This window comes from Artibeus jamaicensis, unplaced genomic scaffold (assembly GCF_021234435.1).
Source record: "Artibeus jamaicensis isolate MK-2021 breed Jamaican fruit bat unplaced genomic scaffold, CSHL_Jam_final contig_391, whole genome shotgun sequence".
Taxonomy (NCBI): domain Eukaryota; kingdom Metazoa; phylum Chordata; class Mammalia; order Chiroptera; family Phyllostomidae; genus Artibeus; species Artibeus jamaicensis.
This window is the reverse complement of record NW_026521814.1, coordinates 8351442-8374150: the sequence shown is the minus strand read 5'-3', so window position 1 is coordinate 8374150 and position 22709 is coordinate 8351442. Positions and strand designations below refer to the sequence as shown.

The 22709-nt window shown below is 34.7% G+C and overlaps 1 protein-coding gene across 6 annotated transcripts in view; it reads right to left on the bottom strand.

Annotated features, from left to right (window-relative positions):
- UBR3 (ubiquitin protein ligase E3 component n-recognin 3) overlaps positions 1–22709 on the bottom strand; it is a 192857-nt gene that overhangs the window by 31076 nt on the left and 139072 nt on the right. For all 6 annotated transcript variants that reach the window (XM_053665019.1, XM_053665021.1, XM_037140665.2 and 3 more), the window contains 3 exons: positions 20379–20464; positions 12010–12112; positions 8124–8227 (listed from right to left, as the gene is read on the bottom strand). In XM_053665019.1, the coding sequence (XP_053520994.1) occupies positions 8124–8227; positions 12010–12112; positions 20379–20464 (293 nt within the window). The remainder of the gene's footprint in view (positions 1–8123; positions 8228–12009; positions 12113–20378; positions 20465–22709) is intronic.

Genomic DNA, 22709 nt, shown 5'->3' with positions numbered 1-22709 from the left:
GGGAGCATTGAGAGATTGAGCAGGAAAGAAAAAAAAAACTCAGGGACACAGACAAGAGTGTGGTGATTGCTGGGGAAGGGGTTGTGAAGGAAGGTGCAGGAGGGTACAGGTAGGATAAATGGCAATGGATGGAGACTTGAATGGGGTGGTGAACACCCAATTCAGTGTACAGGTGATGTGTTGTTTTTAAAAAAAAAAGGAAGATTGACAATACTGGGCCCATGTTATTTTATGCCAACAATCACCTGGAGCACAATAGTAACTGTCTCTTTTGGCCAAGCATACATTCTCTAGCTTGTCACAGCTCCCCCACCCCGCTCCCATTACACTGGATCAAAGACTATTTCAAATAGTGTATCATTCATTTCAGACTGGATCTTCTGTTTGCTGCTGAGGTCCTCACTAAGCTCCTTGAGCATCCTTATAACCAGTGGCTTGAACTCTGCACCTGATAGATTACTTATCTCCATTTTGTTTAGTTCTTTTTCTGGAGTTTCAGTCTGTTCATTTGGACCATGTTTCTTTGTCTCCTCATTTTGGCAGCCCCCTTGTGTTTGTTTCTATGTTGTAAGTAGAGATGCTTTGACTCCATGTCTTGGTAGTGTGGCCTAATGTAGTAGGTGTTGTAGGGTACAGTGGCACAGACTCCCCTATCACCCAAGCTGGGTACCTAAGGTGTGCCCTTCATGTGGGCTGAGTACACCCTCCTCTGCTAATTGAGCCTTAATTGCTGATGGGAGGCATTTACCCAGGCCAGTCAGCTGCAAGGACTGGCTGTGACCACTCACACCCCAACCTGTACCCTCGGTGGAGGATCAGCTATGCAGGTACAGGGTGGTAGTACTCCGACATGGTCTGTAGCTGTCCACAGGGTGGTACAGGCCAAGGTCAGCCCCCACCTGTGTACTGCCCAAGGCCCCCCTGCATGAGCTATAAAGCGATTTGCAGTTAGCTACTACTTGTGCTGGGTTTGGAGATTCCCAGGCAAAGCAAAGCTATGAACCTAGGCTGGCTGCTAGTACCAGGCCTGGGGCCACTTAGTGGGAGGTATGGGGGCTAGGGGCTCACTGAGGCTGTCTGTTGCTTGTTTGAAAGGATTAAGGAAGTTGTGCAGCGTGAGCCAAGGCCAGCTATTCATATAGAAAAGCAGCTTGGGTGGGCCTGTAAGATGGATGGAATGGAGTCTCTGGGGATCTCCAGGTCAGGGCAAACAGTGTTAGCCAGGTTGATGGAGTCTCAGATATGGCGCCCACCTGCTTGCTCTGTGGCTCTGTGGGAGGAGAGTTCAGAAAGGGACAATGGCCTCCGCCTGCTTTTTGGTCTGGGAGAAAGCTGTCCCCCAGCTCTCACCTTGATGCCAGACACTTTAGTTCCTCTATATGCCACTGGTGCCTTTCAGGCTGCTACCCTGGTGCTGGAGCTCAGAAGGAATGAGTCTATTCCTTCTGCATGAAACTATTCTTTGTAGCCCAAAGTTATAGGGACTTATCTTCCTGAGCTGTGGTTCTGGTGTGGGGCTGGGACTCCTCACCCCCGAGATATCCCTCCTGAATTTCTATCATCCTCACGTGGCTGTGAGACCAGCCCGTTCCATTTCTACCCCTCCTACCAGTCTGGATAATGGCATAGTTGTCAGAGTTCCACTCAGCTTGATTTCTGACAGTTCTAAATGATGGCTGTTCTATAGTTCAGTTGTGGTTCTGACGTGGTCGTGCGAGGAGGCGAGCCACATTTACCTCTACCTCCATCCGGACTGGAAGCCTCCAAATTATTTTTTAATTTAAAAGAAACAACACATTTAAAGAAATGACAGCTACTATAAGCATAATTTTACCTTTTTTTTTGGTTGTAGGAAACTAATTTTTTAATCATATTGTCTGCCTTGATTATCATCATTTTAACATATTTAAACTGGCAGTTTGAAGTCACAGCTTAAGATTAAGTTCTTGCTTTCACTCATTCATTTAGCAAACATTTATGTATTGAATGTTATTCAACACACATGTATACCATGTATAAAGTCATGTATAAAATCAATGTCTTTTAGGGACTTAGAAAAAACAAGAAATTACTTAGATGAGATGTTAACAGGTTGCCATCTTCCAAGGTTGCCATAGAGAGCAAAGACCTTCAAATACAATTATTAAAATTTAAAAAAGAGAAAAACAATTGTACATCTATGTATTAAAAAAATTCTGCTATCAAAACACCTGAGGGTGAACAAAGGAGGATCAATGCTTGTTTGAAATGCCTTAGAAGCAAAAAGACTTTAAAGAATAACACAGATTTTAAGTTTTATAGTGCTACTGCATGATAGGAAAAACGAAAGGGGTGGGGCAGGGAGACATGATCTTTAAAACTGAAATTTTCTGTGAGAATTAAACTGATATATAGATGCCACATCCTCCTCCATTACACTATTTCAGATAAAGTCATCATTTTTATTCACAATTCACTATTTTTATGGACTTGAAATATTGTAACTCATGAAATTAAAATAACTTTTTAAACAGTTATCGTTTGTAAATCTTTGTCTATATATCTGATTTTTCTTCACAAGATAACATTTTAAAAAGGAATAAATAGTTCAAAGGATATTGACATGAACTGAGACAATAGTTTGACTCTGGAATGATACCAACAACATCTAAGTAAACCATATATTCTTCTGTGGCTAAACAAAAAAACATGATGAGAAATTTTTAAAAATCAGACAATTAAACATTTAGTGAGTATAATCTATGCAATGATATTTGTGCTAGATTTTGCAAGAGTGATCCAAGAATTGATAAACAAGAAGGCAAATAAGATTCAGTTGTTTGCATACACTCCTTTTAGTTAAAGGATTAACTAAAACTGTTTTAGTTAATACAAAATGCTTCAAGTTTATTTTAGGACAAGGTAGAGTATATATAAAATATATGAAACCCTAAAGGGAAAAATCATACAAATAAATAGGACATAAATTGAAGACAGTATCAGACATTTTATTCTTTCCCAAAATTACCATAAAAATTTTTTATTAAAACATACCATTCCAGCTGTGGCCAGGTGGCTCAGTTGGTTGGAATGTCATCCCATACACCAAAAGGTTGTGGGTTCAGTTCTGAGTCAGGGCACATACCTACTAGGATTGTGGGTTTGATTCTCAGTTGGGGCAACCTACTAATGGTTCTTTCCCACATCAATCTTCCTTCCTTCCTTCCTTCCTTCCTTCCTTCCTTCCTTCCTTCCTTCCTTCCTTCCTTCCTTCCTCCCTCCCTCCCTCCCTCCCTCCCTCCCTCCCTCCCTCCCACCCTCTCTCCCTCTTTCCCACTTTCTGTCCCAAGTCAATAAACATATCCTTGGGTGAGGATTAAAAAAATACTATTCCATTGCTTTCATAAATTACTGTGTACATATCCATGCAAAATCTTCTAAATCTTCCCCTTTATGATCTGAGTTATTAACTACATGTCTTCTCTCTTCAAAAAGTTCAGTCTACAACAAAAGTCAATTTGTGATATGCTTTTTGTGTGTAAGTTTGAGTCTATTTTTTCTTTGATAAAGTGAAGATCTCAGTTTAGTAAGACTTTCTTTGCCTTAATCAACATAGAACTGAGAAAAGATTCCAAATCCATGTAACAACTAATAAGGTAATCAATGCTGTCCCCTTCAGTATAAATCCAGGCACTTGAGGTTTGAGCCTAATAAAGTGCCAACAATCTCAATGAATATTATTGAAGTGATTATAATGTAAAATATAAATATTCAAGTAAAGTAATAACTTTAATTTCAAAATAGAAAATAAGCAATTTACCAGAAAATAAGTCGATGTGACAGTTAACACACCCAATCAAACATTTACTGAGCCTATTATGTACCAGGTAGGCACCACAGATACGCATAAGATGGTACTTGTCCTAAAGGAATGGACAGTCTAAAGAAAAAGATATTTTTTAAAAATCTACTATATGACAATTAGACAGTGCCAAAATAGAACTATGGATGATGTATCATTGGAAAGAGAGAGGGGACATCCAAAGGAAAAGGCTTCATGGAGGGCAACACTTAGGGTAAAAAAGCCACACCTGAAGTTATTAAGTGAATAGTGAATAAACAGCAAATACTTAAACAAGCTCAAAACTCTATCTTAAAAAACAAACAAAAAAATAACTTCTTGAATTATATCCCCTTATAGCTTCTGTTCTCTTCTCACATTCGTTCTTACTAATTCTGTTTACTATTTCTGCTCTCTCATCCTCTTCTCATTTCCCACCCCACTATAATCTGCTTCTGGCTCTATGACGACTCAAAAGCAATTTCCTTATTGTTATGCCTTATTATATATTTATTTGTCCATCAATTGAAAAACAAATAAACAAAATGTGGTATGTTCATAAAATGGAATATTATTCAGTTATAAATAAGAGTGATATACACCAACCCTGGAGCCATGGACTAGTACAGGTCTGTGGCCTGTTAGAAACTAGGAGGGGAGGGAGGGTCACCTGAGCTCCACCTCCTGTCAACCTCTCTTGCACAGACCACAGCAAGAGGTGAGTAGTGGGGCGCAAGTGAAACAGCTGAGATCCACCTCCTGACCCACCCCCACCTAATCTCCACTTCCTGTTCCCCCGCCCTCCCCCAACCCTGCCAGTCCATGGTCCCTGCTGCCAAATAGGTTGGGGACCACCGATATACATACAACTTGTACTATAATGGATGAACCCTGAAAACATTATGCTAAGTGAAAGAAGACAGACACAAAAAAGCCATGCATTATATAATTTCATTAATATTAAATATCCAGTGTCAGCAAATCCACAGAGACAGAAAGTAGATTAGTGGTAACTAGGAATTAGGGGAAGAAGGAGATGTGCAATGACTGTTTAATGGTTATGAAATTTCCTTTGGGACTGATGAAAATGTTCTGGAACAAGATAATGATGATGGTGGTACAATATAGTTAGTATATGTACTGAATTGTACACTTTCAAATAATTAAGATGGTAAATATTATAATTAAAATAATCCCAAACTTATAGTGCCAGTATAAATAAAACGTCAAGCTTGTTTATTAATAACATTTAAATCTTTATAGAGTATCGTAATTTGTATGAAACATGAACTAGCCTATATTTAAAATAAATAACCACTTCATATACTTAGGTAAAAAGTTTTATCAAAAGATCAAATTGAAGACACACAAAGAATATTTCCTCCAGTACAAGGCCTTTCTATACCCACAGATCCTCTTTCCTTTTTTTAACAAAATTTATTGGGGTAACATAGATTAATAAAACCCCATAGGTTTCAAGTATACAACACAACAAAACAGTACCTGCATACTGCACTGTACCCTCACCCAAAGTCAAGTCTCTTTCCCTTCCAATTTATCCCACTTTTGCCCACTGTCAAGTCTCCACATCCCCATTTCTTTCTGGCTATCACCATAGCATACTGTTCTTGTCCATGTCTATGTTACATACATATATCAAGGTCTGTTGGTATATGGACCGGAAAAGGTCCAGCCATCGTCAATATAACAAGAACAGTTTACACCACATTGATGTAACCTGGCACCAAGGAGAGTGGACTGGAATGCACATGCGTGAATAATGATGACTTCACTGTACTAGTCAGTGGGGGTGGTAGACGCTGTCAAGTGAGCATGTGCACTGTGTGGCCATCACATTCAAAATGACTGAGCAAGTACAGCAACAAATCTGCATCAAATTTTGTGTTAAGCTTGAATATTCCTTTGTGGAAACTATTTGTATAATTCAGAAGGCCACAGCTATGGGCAACTGGTGACTAGCAGCTTCATCATAACAACATGCCCACTCATGTATCATGGCTCATGCAGAGTATTTGGGCAAAACCTCAAATCACCCAGGTGACTGAGACCCTCTAAAGCTCAGACTTGGCACCCTGTGACTTCTGGCTTTTCCCCAAATTAAAATCACCTTTAAAAGGGAAGAGATTTCAGGCTGTCAATGAGATTCAGTAAAATATGACAGGGCAGCTGGTGGCAATTGGGAAAACTGTGTGAGTTCCCAAGGTGCTTACTTTGAAGGAGACTGAGGCATCATTGCCCTATGTACAATGTTTCTTGTGTCTTCTTCAATAAACACCTCTATTTTTCATAGTACATGGCTGGATACTTTCTGAACAGACCTCAACATGTGTGTGTTTCTTTTTTTGCTTAATCCCTTCACCTTTTTCTACCCAACTAATCCTCCTCCCTTCTGACAGCTCTGTCTGTTTTCTGCATCTATGCTTTATGCTTCTATTTCTACTTTGTTAAATTACTTAGTTAATTAGATTCCACATATAAATGACCTCATATGGTATTTGTCTTTCTCTGACTGGCATATTTCACTTAGCATAACAATTTCCAGGTCCATCTACACTGTCACAAAAGGTTAGATTTTTTTTTCTTTCCTACAGGCAAGTAGAATTGCATTGTCTACCTATCACTGTTCTATCCACTCATCTACTGGTGGGAACTTGAGCTGTTCCCAGATCCTGGCTATTGTAAATAATGCTGCAATGAACACAGTGGTGCAAATATTCTTTCAAATTCGTGTTTTGGGTTTCTTCAGATATATTACACAAAGTGGGATCACTGGGTCAAAAGATAATTCCATTTTTAATTTTTTGAAGAAACTCCATACTGTTTTTCATAGTGGCTGCACCCGTCTGCATTCCCATCAACAGTGCACAAGGGTTCCCTTTTCTCCACATCCTTGCCTGTACTTGTTTTTGGATTTATTGATGCTAGCCATTCTGATAGGTGATACCTCACTGATGTCTTAATTTGCATTTCTGTGACGATTCACAATGTTGAGCATTTTTTTCATATGTCTATTAGCCATCTGTACGTCCTCTTTGGTAAAATGCCTATTCAGATCCTTTTCTTATTTTTAAATTGGGTTATTTGTCTTTTGGTATTGATCTATACAAATTACATATTTTGGAAGTTAATCCCTTATCAAGTACGTCATTGGCAAATATGTTCTCCCATGCAGTGGGTTCCCTTTTCACTTTGCTGATAGTTTCTTTTCTGTTCACTTCCCTTGCCCAAGAAGATAAATTGGCAAAAATATTACCAAGAGAGATGTCTGAGATTTTACCGCTTATGTTTTCTTTGAGAATTTTATGGCTTTGTGACTTACATTAAGTCTTTTATCCATTTTGAGTTTATTCTTATGTATGGTGTAAGTTGGTGGTCTAGTTTCATTTTTTTTGCACATACCTGTCCATTGTTCCCAACACTATTTACAAAGAGACTTTCTTTACTCCAGTGTAAGTTCTTGCTTCCTTTGTCAAATATTAATTGACCATAAAGGTGGGCGTTTATTTCTGGGCTCTTTCTGTTTCATTGATCTATATGCCTGTTCTTATGCCAGTACCAGGACTCATAGTACAGTTTGATATCAGGTAGTGTGATCCCTCCAACTTTGTTCTTCTTTCTCAAGACTGCTAAAGCTATTCAGCATTTTTTTGTTGTTCCATATAATTTTTGGAATAGTTGTTCTAGATCCCACAGATGTTCTTTTCAGTATAACTTATAACAGAACAAAAACAAAAGCAAAATCCTTGTGTCCCAGCAAAGGAGAAGAGTTACATTATTTGACAGAATATTTTAAATGTGTTCAAATGGAAAGTGTAGACTATGGAGTAGCAATTAAAACATTACTAGTATAATATTAATGCTCTTAATATCATAATATGACATTAACATTAACTATGAAGATGAAACATCATACTGAATAACATCATACCATTATATCAAAATATACATTCATGTAAATAGGATGAAGACATAAGGCTGACAGTTTGCTCTATTTTTCACATTTTTGAACTATAACTTTATTTTTTTTAAAAACAAGTTCTCAGAGTGATTTCACATGTCTTTACCTCATTATTGACTAAAAACCTAGAGAGAATAGACCATAAAAGAAAAACACATTTTTATTGTCTTCTTTGTATGTATATGATTACTATAACTAAAATTTTTAAATGTAATTTACCTCTAAACACCTCCATCAGACTAAGTGCTATATTTGTCTCCAGAATTTTTAGAATATTCATTATATGTACCACATAATCTAAGAATTTAAATTATAAAGACATACCTTTGCGTAAGGGTTGCGGCATCATTAAAATCTGAACAAGCAGAAGAGATGTAACATCATGATAAAGAATTGGAACCTCAAGCTGTTGTTCTTCATTTCCCAGCCTAAGAGAAAATGCATAATCACTTTAGACAGTATTATATATCTTTTCTTTCTAATTCATTTTATATTTCACATATATGCCTACAAAACAGAAATAAAACTTTCATAAGCAACTGAGAAATCTCAAAAGAAAAAGCTAGGGGTCATATTTCTTAACTAAAATATAATTTTATAAACATATTATTTCCTTGACCTTGCCTTATATGAAAAAAATTACATAGAAATTTTATTAGGTCTTACTAAAGTAAACAATTAGCATACAATAATTTAAATAAGTCAATGCAATTCCTATCAAGATTCCAATGACATACTTCACAGAACTAGAACAAAGAGTTCAAAAATTTATATAGAATCACGAAAAGCCCTGCATAGCAATAGCAATCTTGAGAAAGAAGAACCAATTTGGAGGAATCACACTACCTAATATCAAACTATGCTACAAGGCCATAGGAATCAAAACAACATGGCACTGGCATAAAAACAGACACATAGATCAATGCAACAAAATAAAGAGCCCAGAAATAAACCCACACTTTTATAGCCAACTAATATTGGAGAGAGGAAGTAAGTATGTACATGGGCTAACAGTAGTTTATTCAATAAAATGGTATTGGAAAATTGGACAGATATGTGCAGAAAAATCAAACTAGACCACCTTCTTACAACGCACACAAGGACAAATTCAAAATGGATCTTGAAACCATAAAAATTTTAGTCTTGAAACCATAAAAATCCTAGAAGAAAATATAGGCAGTAAAATCTCAAACACTGCTTCTAGCAATATTTTATCTGATATATCTCTTTCAGGGAAACAAAAGAAAAAAATAAACAAATGGGACTACATCAAACTAAAAAGTTTTTGCACAGCAAAGGAAACCATCAACAACAACAAAAAAGACAATTCATGAAATGAGAGAATATATATGTCAATACATCTAATAAGGAATTAACATGCAGAATTTATAAAGAACTTACAAAGTGCGACACCAAAAAAGTGAACAACCCAATTAAAAAATGGGCAAAGGACTTAATAGACACTTCTCCAAAGAGGACATACACACGGCCAATAAACACATGAAAAGATGCTAACTATCATTAATCATCAGAGAAATGCAAATTAAAACCACAATGAAGTATCCCCTGTCAGAATGGCTATCATCAATAAATCAACAAACAAGTGTGGTCAAGGATACAGAGAAAGGGGGATGCTTTTGCACTGTTGATGTTAATGTAGATTGTTACAGCCACTGTGGAAAGCAGTATGGAGATACCTCAAAAAAGTAAAAGTGGATCTTCCTTTTGACACAGAAATCCCACTTCTGGGAATATATCCAAAGAAACCCAAAACACTAATTTGAAAGAACATAAGTACTCCTATGTTCATTGCCGTGTTATTTACAACCACCATGATATGGAAGCAGCCCGTGTCCATCAGTAGATAAGTGGATAAAACAAACATGGGACATTTAAAGAATGGATTTCTACTTAACCATAACAAAGAAGACAATTTTACCCTTTGCAACAGCAGAGATGAACCTGAAGAACATTATACTAAGTGAAACAAATACCATGATTTCACTCATATGTGGAATCTAATGAATAAACTGCACTAACAAGCAAAATAGAGACAGACTCATAGAGAGCAGGATGGCAGCTAGGAGGGCAGGGAGTTGAAGGGGTGGGATCAAGCAAAAAAAACTGGACTCATGGACATGGACGATACTGCAGCAGGTAGTGTGGTGACTGCAGGAGGAGGGTGTATGAGGGGGATAAATGGTGATAGAAAAGTACAGTAAAAATAAAATAAATTAAAAACAAAGAAATCCATATCACTAGTCATAGAATTTTGTGTTGAAAAACTACTTAAAGTGAGAAAACAAGAAAAGATACCTCAATTTTTTTAAATCTAATATATAGATATAAAATACAGATGACATTATAATCAACTGTAGAGACAAATTAGTGAACTAATGAAGCATAAAAAAAGAGTAAATACTGTAGGGGGGGTGGTAGAAACAAACAGATTTTTCCAAAAATTCCCTAGATCTCGCAGTACTGGGAAAGGAAGCATGGAGTAATAGTTAAGAACTTAGGCTCTGAAATCAGAAAGATTTGAAATCAAATGCCAGCTGTTTTCCTTAACAGCTGTGTATCCCCAAAGAATATTTTCATTAACTTTTCTAAGCCTCAGGTTTGTGATATGTACACAATACAAACTGGGGTAACAATGGTATCTACGGTATAGAGTCATGGTGGTGATCAAGTGAGATTATATACACAAAGCACAAAAATGCCTGGCATGAAGTGAGCAGTAGGGAAGTGCTCACGGCATTTACTACTATCCTAATGGATATTATATCATGGGGCTTAAAAAGAACAAAACTCATCAATGAGTATTATTGAAAGCATGGTACCTATGTCTCTTTTTTAAACTCTTAATTCAACAATTCTATACTTAAAAAATCTTTTGTTTACTGAACATCTTTAGACTCAAGAGTTAGGCTTCCTAATACTTTATTTGCACACCATCCTGTTACTGAGTATGCAAGTCTAGTTAGGAAAAAAATTACTAGCTCGTACAAACAAAAGTGATTTTCCTTAGCCACAACATGAAAAATACTTATAGTTTGCTCATTTTGTCTATAAACACCCCAAAACACACAAATTTTTATTTTATTTTGGTTTTGAGAAGTAGCAGGACATACTCATAACCTCAAAGTATCTCCCCACAAGATACTAACTACAAGGGATGAAATAATAACTGTACAGTGAACAAAACTGGCAGATACCACATTAGCCAAATGATGACAGTTATTATCACCAGTAACAAAATAAATCCATAGCACGTGCCTCCTGATAAAACACAGTAAAAAAATACATATTACTTCTGTGGTATTTCTACCAAAAGTTTATAGCCTGAATCTAATCACATGGAAATACTAGATGAAAATAGATTGGTGAATTCTACAAAATAATTAGCCCAAGCTCTTTTTTTAAAAAAAGAAAGCATCATAAAATACAAAAAAAAAAGTGAGGAACAATTTCAGATTAAAGGAAATTAAAGAGACATGACAACTAAACAGACGTATGATCTTGAATTTTCTTTGCATTGCATTTGCATTTCCCAGGGTATTACTGAAACAACTAGCAAAATCTGAATAGGTTCTGTATAATGTAGGGGTCAATATTAACTGTTTCTCATGTAAATGGACAACTAAACCAACACCATTCACTATAAAGACCATGCTCCCCTCACTGCTCCTTAGTGCCATCTATACTAGAAATCCAGTATCTAGTATATCACAAGAACGGTTTGCATGTATGCATTTTAAAAAGGTGTTGTGTTTTGTTTTGTTTTGCTTTAATCACTACTGTGCAGTACCTAATGAGATACTAGATTTAGGAAAGAATCATCAAGGATTATAAAAATCCTTAGAAGAAAGGCTGATGGGGAACTTTACAATGGAGGGATCAGATTTAGACTGCCTGAACCCACTGATCAATTCTGATATTAAAAGAGGAACAACCAGCCATTTTGTACCTCCTTTAGACTATTTTATCTGCATAAAAACTAATGGGATCCTTTAAAATTTTTTCTCAGTGGGTAGGAATTTTTATGCAATTTTTATAGAAAATATAAGTGTAAACATTTCCATTTTTATTACATATTTCTATATTTTATGAAGAAAACTCACATATTCATAAAGAATTCTAATATTATTTTTATACTTAACCATTTTTTAAAAACAGTTTTAATTGACTTCAGTCTTTCAATAATACTTACTGCGAATTCATCTCTTCTAACTGTGTAAGCTTTCTCCAGGGATTATACTCAGAATCAATGCTATAAAGCCGCATGTGCAAGGCTAATACATGGAACAATTGATCTAAATAAATTGAAGAAAATGTAATTAGAAAGTTTACAAAATTCTTCCAGAACAAAATTCAGACAAAATTTCTAAGTAATTCATAAATGTTTCCTATCCTTATAATTACAGTTCACCAACTTTAAGTACCAATTACCTCAGGCTCTTTTTTAAGCCAAACTGAAATACGTCTAAATTTCAATGGGAATGTGGACTGTCCTGATAGTCAGATTTAACAGGAATGGTTTTGTTTTTTCCTCATCTGTCACAGACTGCTTTTCCCTGGCTTTATGCTACAGCCTTATAATATGTATTTCTCATTATTGTGGTCTTCTCCTAACCAAAATGTACTATATCTTCAACACCCTACCCTGAGTAATATGGACAATAACAACTATATAAATCAGTTAGGTGAAGTTTTTTCTTTACCTAATATTTTCCCCTAAGTCTTCTTTAGGTTGAATTTTTACTTTATCATTTTTTAATTCAACATGAAGAGAAAAATAACTGAAATACAAATATTACTTAGGAAGACTAATCCAGCTACTTTCTTCTCTTTAAGCCATAATAATAATTTATCAGTCTTACCTTTCAATAAAATTCTACTCATGACATTTATAAGAAAAAGTTTTACTTAAAATTTTGTAATTATCCAGAAAAAAATCCTAAAGTTTGCTTTGGTATCACATGTCCTTTTTTTTTGTATAAATAATAAGGATTGGTTTAAATTATTCTGTCACAAATACAAAGCTTTGTGTATCAAATGTCATTTTCTTGAAAGTCAGGTAATACATCTTGCCATATGACCTTAATTAATTCTTAAAACCAGAAAGGAGAAAATTAGCCACTATATTATTGTCACATTTTCTAAATTAAAATAATCAAAAGTAAACAAGATTTTGTTTCTCTAAGCAACTGACTTGAAAACAAACTACATTTTAGACTAAGGTCCACTAATCTGATTTCTGTGTGGGTAAGAGGTATAGCAGTAGTCTCAGTCATATTTAATAGTAGTAGTAATAGTTGCAGTTGTTGTTTTGGGAAGCTATCATAAAACATAGAACTGTAAGATTAACAAGATAAATGTTCCACTCTGTGTGCAGGGGAGGTAGCTAGGGACTTCACCCTCACACTGTGGATACATTTCTCAATCTGGTCTTTCTATAACAAACAGAATCTAAATACCTTATCCTGCTTCAACCTCTGTCTATAAGTCAATGTACAGTATAAATACTCTCTTAAAATTTCTTCATGCTATAAATGGCTAACACTAGGTGAGTATTTATTATGTGCCAAGCACTACCTAATAATTTACTTTATATAAATTATCTCAATTTTCACAAAAATTCGGCCAAGTAGGTAATATTGTTATCCCCAATCTTGAAACCAGTAAGTTTCTCAAATTTCCTGTTTTTCCACTACCCTGGTTCTACTGATAACACAGAAAAGAAGGGACATTTTTAGCATAGAAGTAACATAATCAAAAATATATTGGTTGTTTTTATTTTAATCTATTACACATAAGAGACTGTTTTTACCAAGTATATAATTTATACTTTTTAAAAGTATTTAGAACTAAAAGTATTATAAAACTAAATTGCTCTATCAGAAAAATATAAAGAGTAATTCAAGTTGCAAGGTGGGAAGTTTTGCATTCTTTTTACATAGGTGTTAACTGACTCTAAGAGCTCTTTTTAATGTATCCTTCCAAGATAAAAGTCAGTTAACTTAAAGTTCATGATTTAATCAAAAGCACAGAAGTTGCAATTTTATTAACATGTTTTGCATTGAAGCCATAGCCAGAACAGAAACAATGCTGTAATCTCTATTTCCAGCCTCTACCGTAATTAAAGAAATACAGGTGGCAGAGGAAACATTTTCATCTTCTTATACTCCCTCACTCTGCAGACGAGGAAAGAGCCCCACAAGGAGGACATACCTTGTCAGATGACACTAATATTTACTGGAAAGACTATTGAGTAGAATTTAAGATTCACTATTTCCTAGTTATTTCCATCACTCTAGTTCTCCTTGAGGTTTTAGTGATAAAAAAAAATAGTACAAAATTCCTTTTTTAAAAAGGAATTTTTAAAAAAATCCTCACCAGAGGATATGTTTATCGACTTGAGTGTGAGAGAGAGAGAGAGAGAAACACCAATCCGTCTGCCTTCCGTGCACAGCCCGGTCAGGGATCAAAGCCACCACGTTTTGATGTGTGGGACAACGCTCCAACCAGCTGCGCCACCTGGCCAAGGCCAAAATCCCTTTTTTAACACACATACACCCCTTTCCATTCCTATGAAAAATTGAGATTGTAACCCCAAGGCATCTTCTAATACTATTAATACAATATATAACAAGAGTCCTTGGTATTGGTTTTTACCAGAACAAAAGAATAATAACATAACTAATGATGTACTTCTACCTTTCAAAACCAGTTCTAGAAATTGCAGGTAACTTCAGTAGGAAACAGAGAACTGGCTAAATAACAATCAGTATTTTTAACTATGTTTATATAGTTCACTGTGTTTTCAAAATTTATTCTGAGACCTATCAGTAAGAACGAACTCTAACACTCCTTTTGCAGCAAGACTATTTCATACTAAACAAATATTGACAGTAGTAGATACAGGATAAGGAAAACCTAAATCATAATCAGAAAGTTAAAAACTAAAAAAATTTAAAAATGTATTAAACACCAACTGTGTGCATGATATTTTAAAAATTGAAAAACAATTATATCAAGAAAGCATATTAAGCCCTGGCTGGTGTGGCTCAGTAGATTGAGTACTGGCCTGCGAACCAAAGGATCACGGTTGCATTCTCAATCAGGGCACATGCCTGGGTTGTAGGCCAGGTCCCCAGTAGGGGGTGTGCAAGAGGCAAACGCACACACTGATGTTTCTCTCCCTCTCTCCCTCCCTCCCCCTCTCTAAAAATACATGAATAAAATGTTTTAAATTAATAAGAGGAAAGCATATTAAAATTCTGTATAACAGTACTAAAAAGAATAGATAACTTCTTTTCTGGAATGACACATTTTAAAGTTCTAAAGTTAGAGCTACATTTATAAAAGAGTTTGGAAATAAGAAACATTAAATTAAGTTACAGGTGTGCTATGTAATTTCAACATATGTAAAGGAGATACCGCTGTCTAGCAGGAGCTAAGAAGTCCTGGATTTGAATTCAAGCTCTGTACCGGCCATGTGTCCTTGGACAAATTATCTCAGTTTTATTACCTGTAAAAAAGGGCATAATACCACCTTTCTGGGCTTTTATTGAGTAATAGAAGTCACAGTAATAGCACACATCTGAGGTGTGTAGATAGGTATGCTTACATAGATGTATGGACATATATGGTTTCTAAGAATAAATCCTAAACAATAAATTTAATATTTATGAACTTGAGATATTATACCTAAAATTGGAGATTATGACTATTTTAGCAATATCAGGCCTCCATATAAAATTAATACTCTACAAAAATATTAACATATATTTTTAACTCTCTTCTCTCTCTTCCTCTGAACTTTTGGTATCAGTCCTCCCTGGTTCTCCCCCAGTTCTTTCTCAATTACTTTGTACATGCTCTTCTTGCTCTGCTGAACCCTAACAGGTGTTATTCTCCCTAAGAAAAGAGAAGGGATCCCTTCTTAGTCCTCTTTCCCTCTCTTTCTACATATACTACTTCACCTAAGCTGGACTTCCACCTCTACCTATAATTTTACCACTGGCAAATTTCTCTAGCACTTCAGATGTTCAACAGGCACCATAAAAAATCAATATATATTCAAAGCTGAACAGATTATATAGCCCCACCCAGCTCCAATGTTCATGTCCTCTTATAATCCCTATTTGAGTAAATGACATCAATGCCCACGCAAACATCCAAGGAAAAACTTGAGTCATCTTGTACATCCTTGCCCTCATGGCTAATTAATTACTAGTACTATTGATTCTGCCTCCCATGATCCATCCCGTCTGCTCTACCCCACCACTACACCATTTTCAATTGGATTATTCAAAAAAGTACTCATTCAGCTTTAAATCCGTTGTGTCACCCTCTTCCAATACCTGTAAACAATAAATCTATTCATATTATCTCACCATTAGCTCATGAACCACTGAAGTAACAGGCATGGAATAAATACCCTTCATGAGCTAATCCCAATCTTCTTTTTCAGGTTTCTTTTTTTTAAGATTTTATTTATTTATAGAGAGAGGGGAAAAGAAGAAGAAAGAGATGGAGAGGAACATCAATATGTGGTTGCCTCTCATGCGCCCTCTCCCGGGGACCTGGCCCGAAACCCAGGCATGTGCCCTGACTGGGAATCGAACCAGTGACCCCTTGGTTCATAGGCCCACGCTCAAGCCACTGAGCTACACCAGCCAGGGCCGTCAGATTTATTTCTTAACCTGTTTTCCTCCCTTCCCCTTCCCAAATAATTCCACAATGCGTCATGTTATCTCAATTTTTTTTTTGCAAACTGTTCTTTCAGCCTAGAATAGTACCTTCTTGTCTTCAAAGAAAAATTATCACCAGCTCAAGCACTCTTCTGTAAAGTTTCTCTAATACCATACCTGAGACAGATATGATCAGCCCTTGCTTTTATGCATTCTCTATACCTTGATTTAACTGTTTTAGCACTTTTTTATACAGCCCTGTAATTATCTTTTCCTTACATTCCTCTCCTATTAGATGGTGAGTTCTCCCTGAAAAAGACAATTGTGTCTTTCCCTCTTTGTACTTCCTAGGTTAGCACAGTGTTTAACACATAATGGGATTTTTTAAGAATGATGAATATTATATGAGTAAGTCAACAATCCTGTAAAAATCATAATAAGTAAGCATAAAATTCATGAAGAATTTATACCCGTCATTTCTCTCGTAATAACACACTGGGTCACTAACCAAAAATAGGCCAATTAATCAGCCTTAATTCCACTGCTCCCAAAGTGGTGCGGTACCTATCCGCACCACGGAAGCAGTGCTGGCCCAGCTGCTCCCGCCTGCCTCCCTGCAAGATTTCATTAAAAGAAGTTTCAGCTGGAACAAACAAGTAAGTTGTAACAATACCATCCATCTTGATCAACTTTAAAGAAAGACTATTTTACATACACACAGGAAAATCTATAAAGTACATAAAAACAACTCCAACTTTACTGTAAAATAATAGATTTACATTATGACTATGAATATCATACATGTACATGAAACAACATTATGGCAATCTTTATATCTACAGGAATATCCACGTTAGGAAACTGAACCCGAAGTTGTTACGTGTGAAAATATTTTAAAAGTGCTTTTGAGCAGATGTTCATTGAGCTTAGAAATTCTGTGTTTCCGTCAGTTGTTTCAGGATATGTAAGAAATTGAAAACTGGTATATTATTTCTTCATATAACTCATATTAGTCATTAAGACAGAAATACATATGAAAGAACTATCCTAAATACTTTTATAAGTTTGTTCTACCTTAAATTTTATCACTGTTAAAATTTCCCTAAGGTAAACTTAACTTGGTCTGCATTTCCACCTTAAGATTTTAACCCTGTAAATGTAATTATCAGTGAGTAAATAACTGCCAAAGAAAACAATCTCTGAATTAGCACAGGGAGAAAAATCTCAATTTCTCTGGAGGGAAACAGACAAGACAACAGGAGGGTTAGTGGGCCTGTAAGGCTCCCAAGGCAACGATGTGCGGCAGGATGTCCTTGACTAAGCCCGTGGGTGAAAGCTCTTAAAGGCTCTGCATCCTCTGGGACGCTTAAGGCCAAGGGATATGTCATACATAACTGAACTCAGTCATAAAAGCTGGGTTCAAGTGCAAATTCTGACATTTGCCAGCTGTATGACTTGGGAAAGCAATCACCATGAACTTTAGTTTCCTTTTCTATGAAAAAGAAATAAATAATTTATGTGACAGTACTTTACAAACTTTAAAATTAGAGATGCAAGGTATTGATAAAATACCATAGTATACTGCTATGTGATTTTTGCTCATACTTTACTGTGAAAAATTTCCCAGACACATATTTAAGAGTGAACTCTTATTTTGACTACATACTGGTCATTTAACTTCAACACTTAAAATTTTGGCTTGAATACACGAGTACTACAGTTTTATCTGTTCCTTCAGTATAAATGTGCCAGTAGCATGTTCTGGTTCCACTGTCAGAGAGAGAACACTCTCAAATACAGTAAGTTTGCACACTTAAAAATGGTGGGATTTCATATGACATACAATATATTCCACATATATGACTTAATAGAGCTGCTCTTATAAATAGTATAAATAATGCATAAGCAATTGAACAATAACAAATCATATGAAAACTGAAATCTAAATACTGTGGTATATATCATAAATATATATCATTTTTATATCAACCATATAAAACCATATGTGAATCAACCATATAAACCAACTACTATCAACCATACTTCAATAAAGCTGAAAGAAAAAGAACATAATTGATTTAAAAAAATAAATAAAACTCAAAATGGTGTTAACCTATATTTAGGATGTGCTTTATCATGACCTTTACTACATTGGCATAATATAATCTCTTATTTGCTAAAGGGGGAATTAAAGGGAACTGAAAGTTTGGAAGTAACTATCAATTTGATAATTTAAATAAAAATTGAGTATAATAATTGAAGTGGTTACTGCTATAATTTTACTACTAATTTTAAGATTCTGAATAAATCCATCATTTATAAACCTCTGAATAAATTTAAATACCTAAGGGGGAAAAAACAGAGTTTTGAACATAAAGCTAAAATTCCTTTATTAAACCCTTACTAATATAACAGTTTTTGGAATATTACCAGCCAATGCCAAATAGCAATTAAGAATAAGTTAACAAAAAATAATTTATGTTAGTAAAATTATAGTTTCTGCTAATTGAAACAGACTAGATGCTAAGACTCCTGTGTACCCACAACTTTCCCATTAAGCATAATACCAAATCACTGGGTATAAGTAGGGCTTAACTGCATACATCAATAAATACTAAATACTCTTCAAAAAAATAACTTTCAAAACATTAAAGTTCTAGGAACCAAGTGATAACCCAAAATATCAAAATCTAATATAACTAGTAAGAATTTTAAAACTGAGTTGAAATTTCATGTTTGTATATTGATGTTGGAAATTTCAAGTTACTTTTGATTAGTCTTTTGCTTTGAAAGCATTCCAAAATCATATACACATGTTTTTATCTTTTTAAAAGGTTTTATTTGTTTATTTTTAGAGAGAGGGTAAGGAAGGGAGAAAGAGAGGGAAAGAAACATCAATGTGTAGTTGCCTGTCAAGTACCCCTACTGGGGACCTGGCCTGCAACCCAGACATGTGCCCTGACTGGGAATTGAACCGGTGACCCTTTGACTCATAGGCTAGAACTCAGTCCATAGAGCCACACCAGCCAGGGGATATATCTTTTTAAAAATAATGTACACATATGTTTGAAAACTAATATGTACTGATACTTTTCATAATTACTAATATTTTAGCACTTAAGGAAAGATTTATTTTTCAAAAGGTTATATTAGGTATTTTAAACAATTTTTATTTCCTGTTCTAATCACATTAAGTAATATTTTAACTCCAGTAATCTGGAACCAATAGTTAGCTACACATGACAGACAATATTATTTCCAAAATTCACATTGATTCTCTAAACAACTAAATATAGCATAAAACCATGTTCATAAAAAATCTATCTTACTATATATACCCTTACTTCTCTCACTATACCCTATAAAAAGTATTAAAAATCATGCCATTTTATAATATAAAGTATTTTTATAAATAAAAGCCAATACATACAACTTTAATTCACTTTAACATGCATACTAAAGTACAGTAAAAATGCCTTTTTTTGTTAACAGAGGCTACATACAGGCGTCTATGGGCAATACAAATTGTCATTATAAAAGATTTTCTTAAATCTAGATAATGTGAAAATTCTTCAAAGGAATTCAAGTTCACAGGTAATTTTTTAGATCTGGGAATAGTATATTGTTTTAGAACCAATGTGAATCTGATCAATCAGTATGGCATTTATTTACTGAGTAATCACAGTACAGAAAGAGCAGAATATTTATTCATGATTCTTCTAAGTACAAGATTAGCTATTTAAGGCATATAATTGCTATTAAAACAGATTATATTTAACCTAAAAAGAATCTGAAAATACACCAAAAGATCACTTTGTCTGTTTATGCTTTCAATATGCCATAAATATAAATTTTTAAAATTTTAACCCTGTTTAATACTTACTTAAACAAGACCTTTTGCCAGCTGTGCTTGCACCACCTGAACACAAATTGCCTCCTCGATGAATTAATTCAAGTTCCAAATTGGTTCTGTAAGTAAAGCATTATAGTGTATCTCAGTCATTAGGCTGAAGCAATACTTTTCGATTTGTCTTACTGATATGACTGAATCAACCTAAATAACAAAGTTCTTCAACTTTATTATTTGCATAAGTATAATTTATGCATTACCAGTACAACTTTATTTCTGATACTTAGAAATAAAAGAGACAGTTTACCTGTCCTTACTTACTACGTTCATACTTATACCTGCAAAACGCACACACATCATGGTGTAACTTTGAAACTCCAAATGTTGGCAAACACTAATAACTAGGCCATAAGGAAAATAACCACATAAACCTGCAAATGAATCTGAAGAATTTGCACTCGGTTAGCCACTGAGTAGGTGGCCACTGTCATATAAACACAAGGGCACACCAGTTTTTCTATCAGTGGAGCTTAGAGGGCATCTAGAAATCAATACTAAGAAGCAAAATCACTAACATCCAAGTGGCTAGCAACAACACATAATTAACAGTAGCCTTTTTTATGGATTTTTTAAATTACAGTTTTATTAAAATACATTGTCTAACTAATGACACTGCTAAGCATCAGTAGTATTGTTCATATAGATGTGAAATTATGAAATATTTAGCAATTAACTTACAGAATAGCAATCATTAGTAAACTGACATTTCAAAAATCAAACTGATACAGAATCTAAAGATTTACTCAAAAGCAGTAACAGCAAAATAGCCATTTTTGCCAAAATAATAAAAGTAAAAATTCTGAATGACAAATTGTATATATTTTAACTTCAACAGTATTAATAAACTTAAATATACCTTTACTTGCCACAACTAAAATAGACCAAACATGTTTATACCCAAGATATGCATCTGACACTACTAGTGAGTTCTATCTCCCTCTTAAAAAAAATTAGGCAGCCAGGTTTCAAACTTACTCTTTACAAGTGAATTCAAGAATGAATATTATGCTATTTTATTTAAAACAAAACATTTTGAACTGGTTGTGATTGCATTTTGAACAAGATTCTGTTTCAAATGTTCTTTTCATATATTTACTTATAAACACAAACTGTTCAAAATAGTAAATATTCCTAAACCTGACATCTGCCTCCCACTTCTAAAGGAATGCTTTAATCCTGTCTAGTTGTTGGGGCTGGGGGTGGGGGGGCAGTGAATCAGGAGGGGGAAGAAAAGCAATTTAACACTGATAATGTTTCTGCTCAGAGCTCCATCTGGCTGCTGCTGATAAGGGCATCTGTGTGACAAGGAAATTTTCCACCCTTCAGGCGATTTGCATTGCTCACTGAACTTCTAAAAACCTACCAGCAAGGAAGCAGGGACAAGGATTTCATATTAGTGGACAGAAAGCGAGCGGAGACCAGCATGTGTTCCTTCATCAGGGGAATATAAATGAGATCAATACATTTTGTTTTCACAAATCTTCTGTTGCCTAATCTGTAGGAAAAAATTAATGGCTATATTCTCTTATAAAAACTAAGATTTCCTGGATAGTACTTTTAAAAAAGCTAACCAGAAACATGATTCTTACAATCAAATGTCAGAACTAGAATGTCAACTTTCATTTCAGCATAATTTGCAAAAAATTCATTAAAATATAAAAATAAGAACAATTCTGTTTATTCAATCATCAAATAAGATACTTTAAAGGATGACAAACATGTTACTAGAAGTTTTATTTTAAAGAATTCTTGGGAAAAAACCTACTAAATATAGTTAATTATATCAAAACTATGTTAAAACTACTCAATATAGTTAATTATTCATATTATGATAGGACAACCTCCTACACAACATCCTTTCTAAATTTAAAAAAAGTACTATCTATCCGAAAGGTTAGTATCATTCAATATTATCTAAAACTTTAAAAATCAGTGTCAGAGAGCCAAACCATCAGCTTTTCCTTATTCATTTACAACAAAATTGGCCTTCTAATTTGACACCACCGAAAAAAGGAAGACACAAATGTATCTTGTGCACCATGCCTGACCTTCCTTCACTGCTGAAAATCACAACACAATAGTTTTTCCTGCCCTCCTAAACGAATGATGTTAAAATAAAAATGTTCTGGAAGCAGGAGTTTTCTGAGCATTCCAACAATTTCTTCTTTTCTGCCCTCAGAAAATCTTCTAAGGCTTCACCGTACAAATAAAATTAAAAACAAAGATATACTCACTGCCCTACAAAAACAGCTCTAAAACAATTATTAAAGGACATAATTTTGTAGGCTAGTTACCCACTAGCAA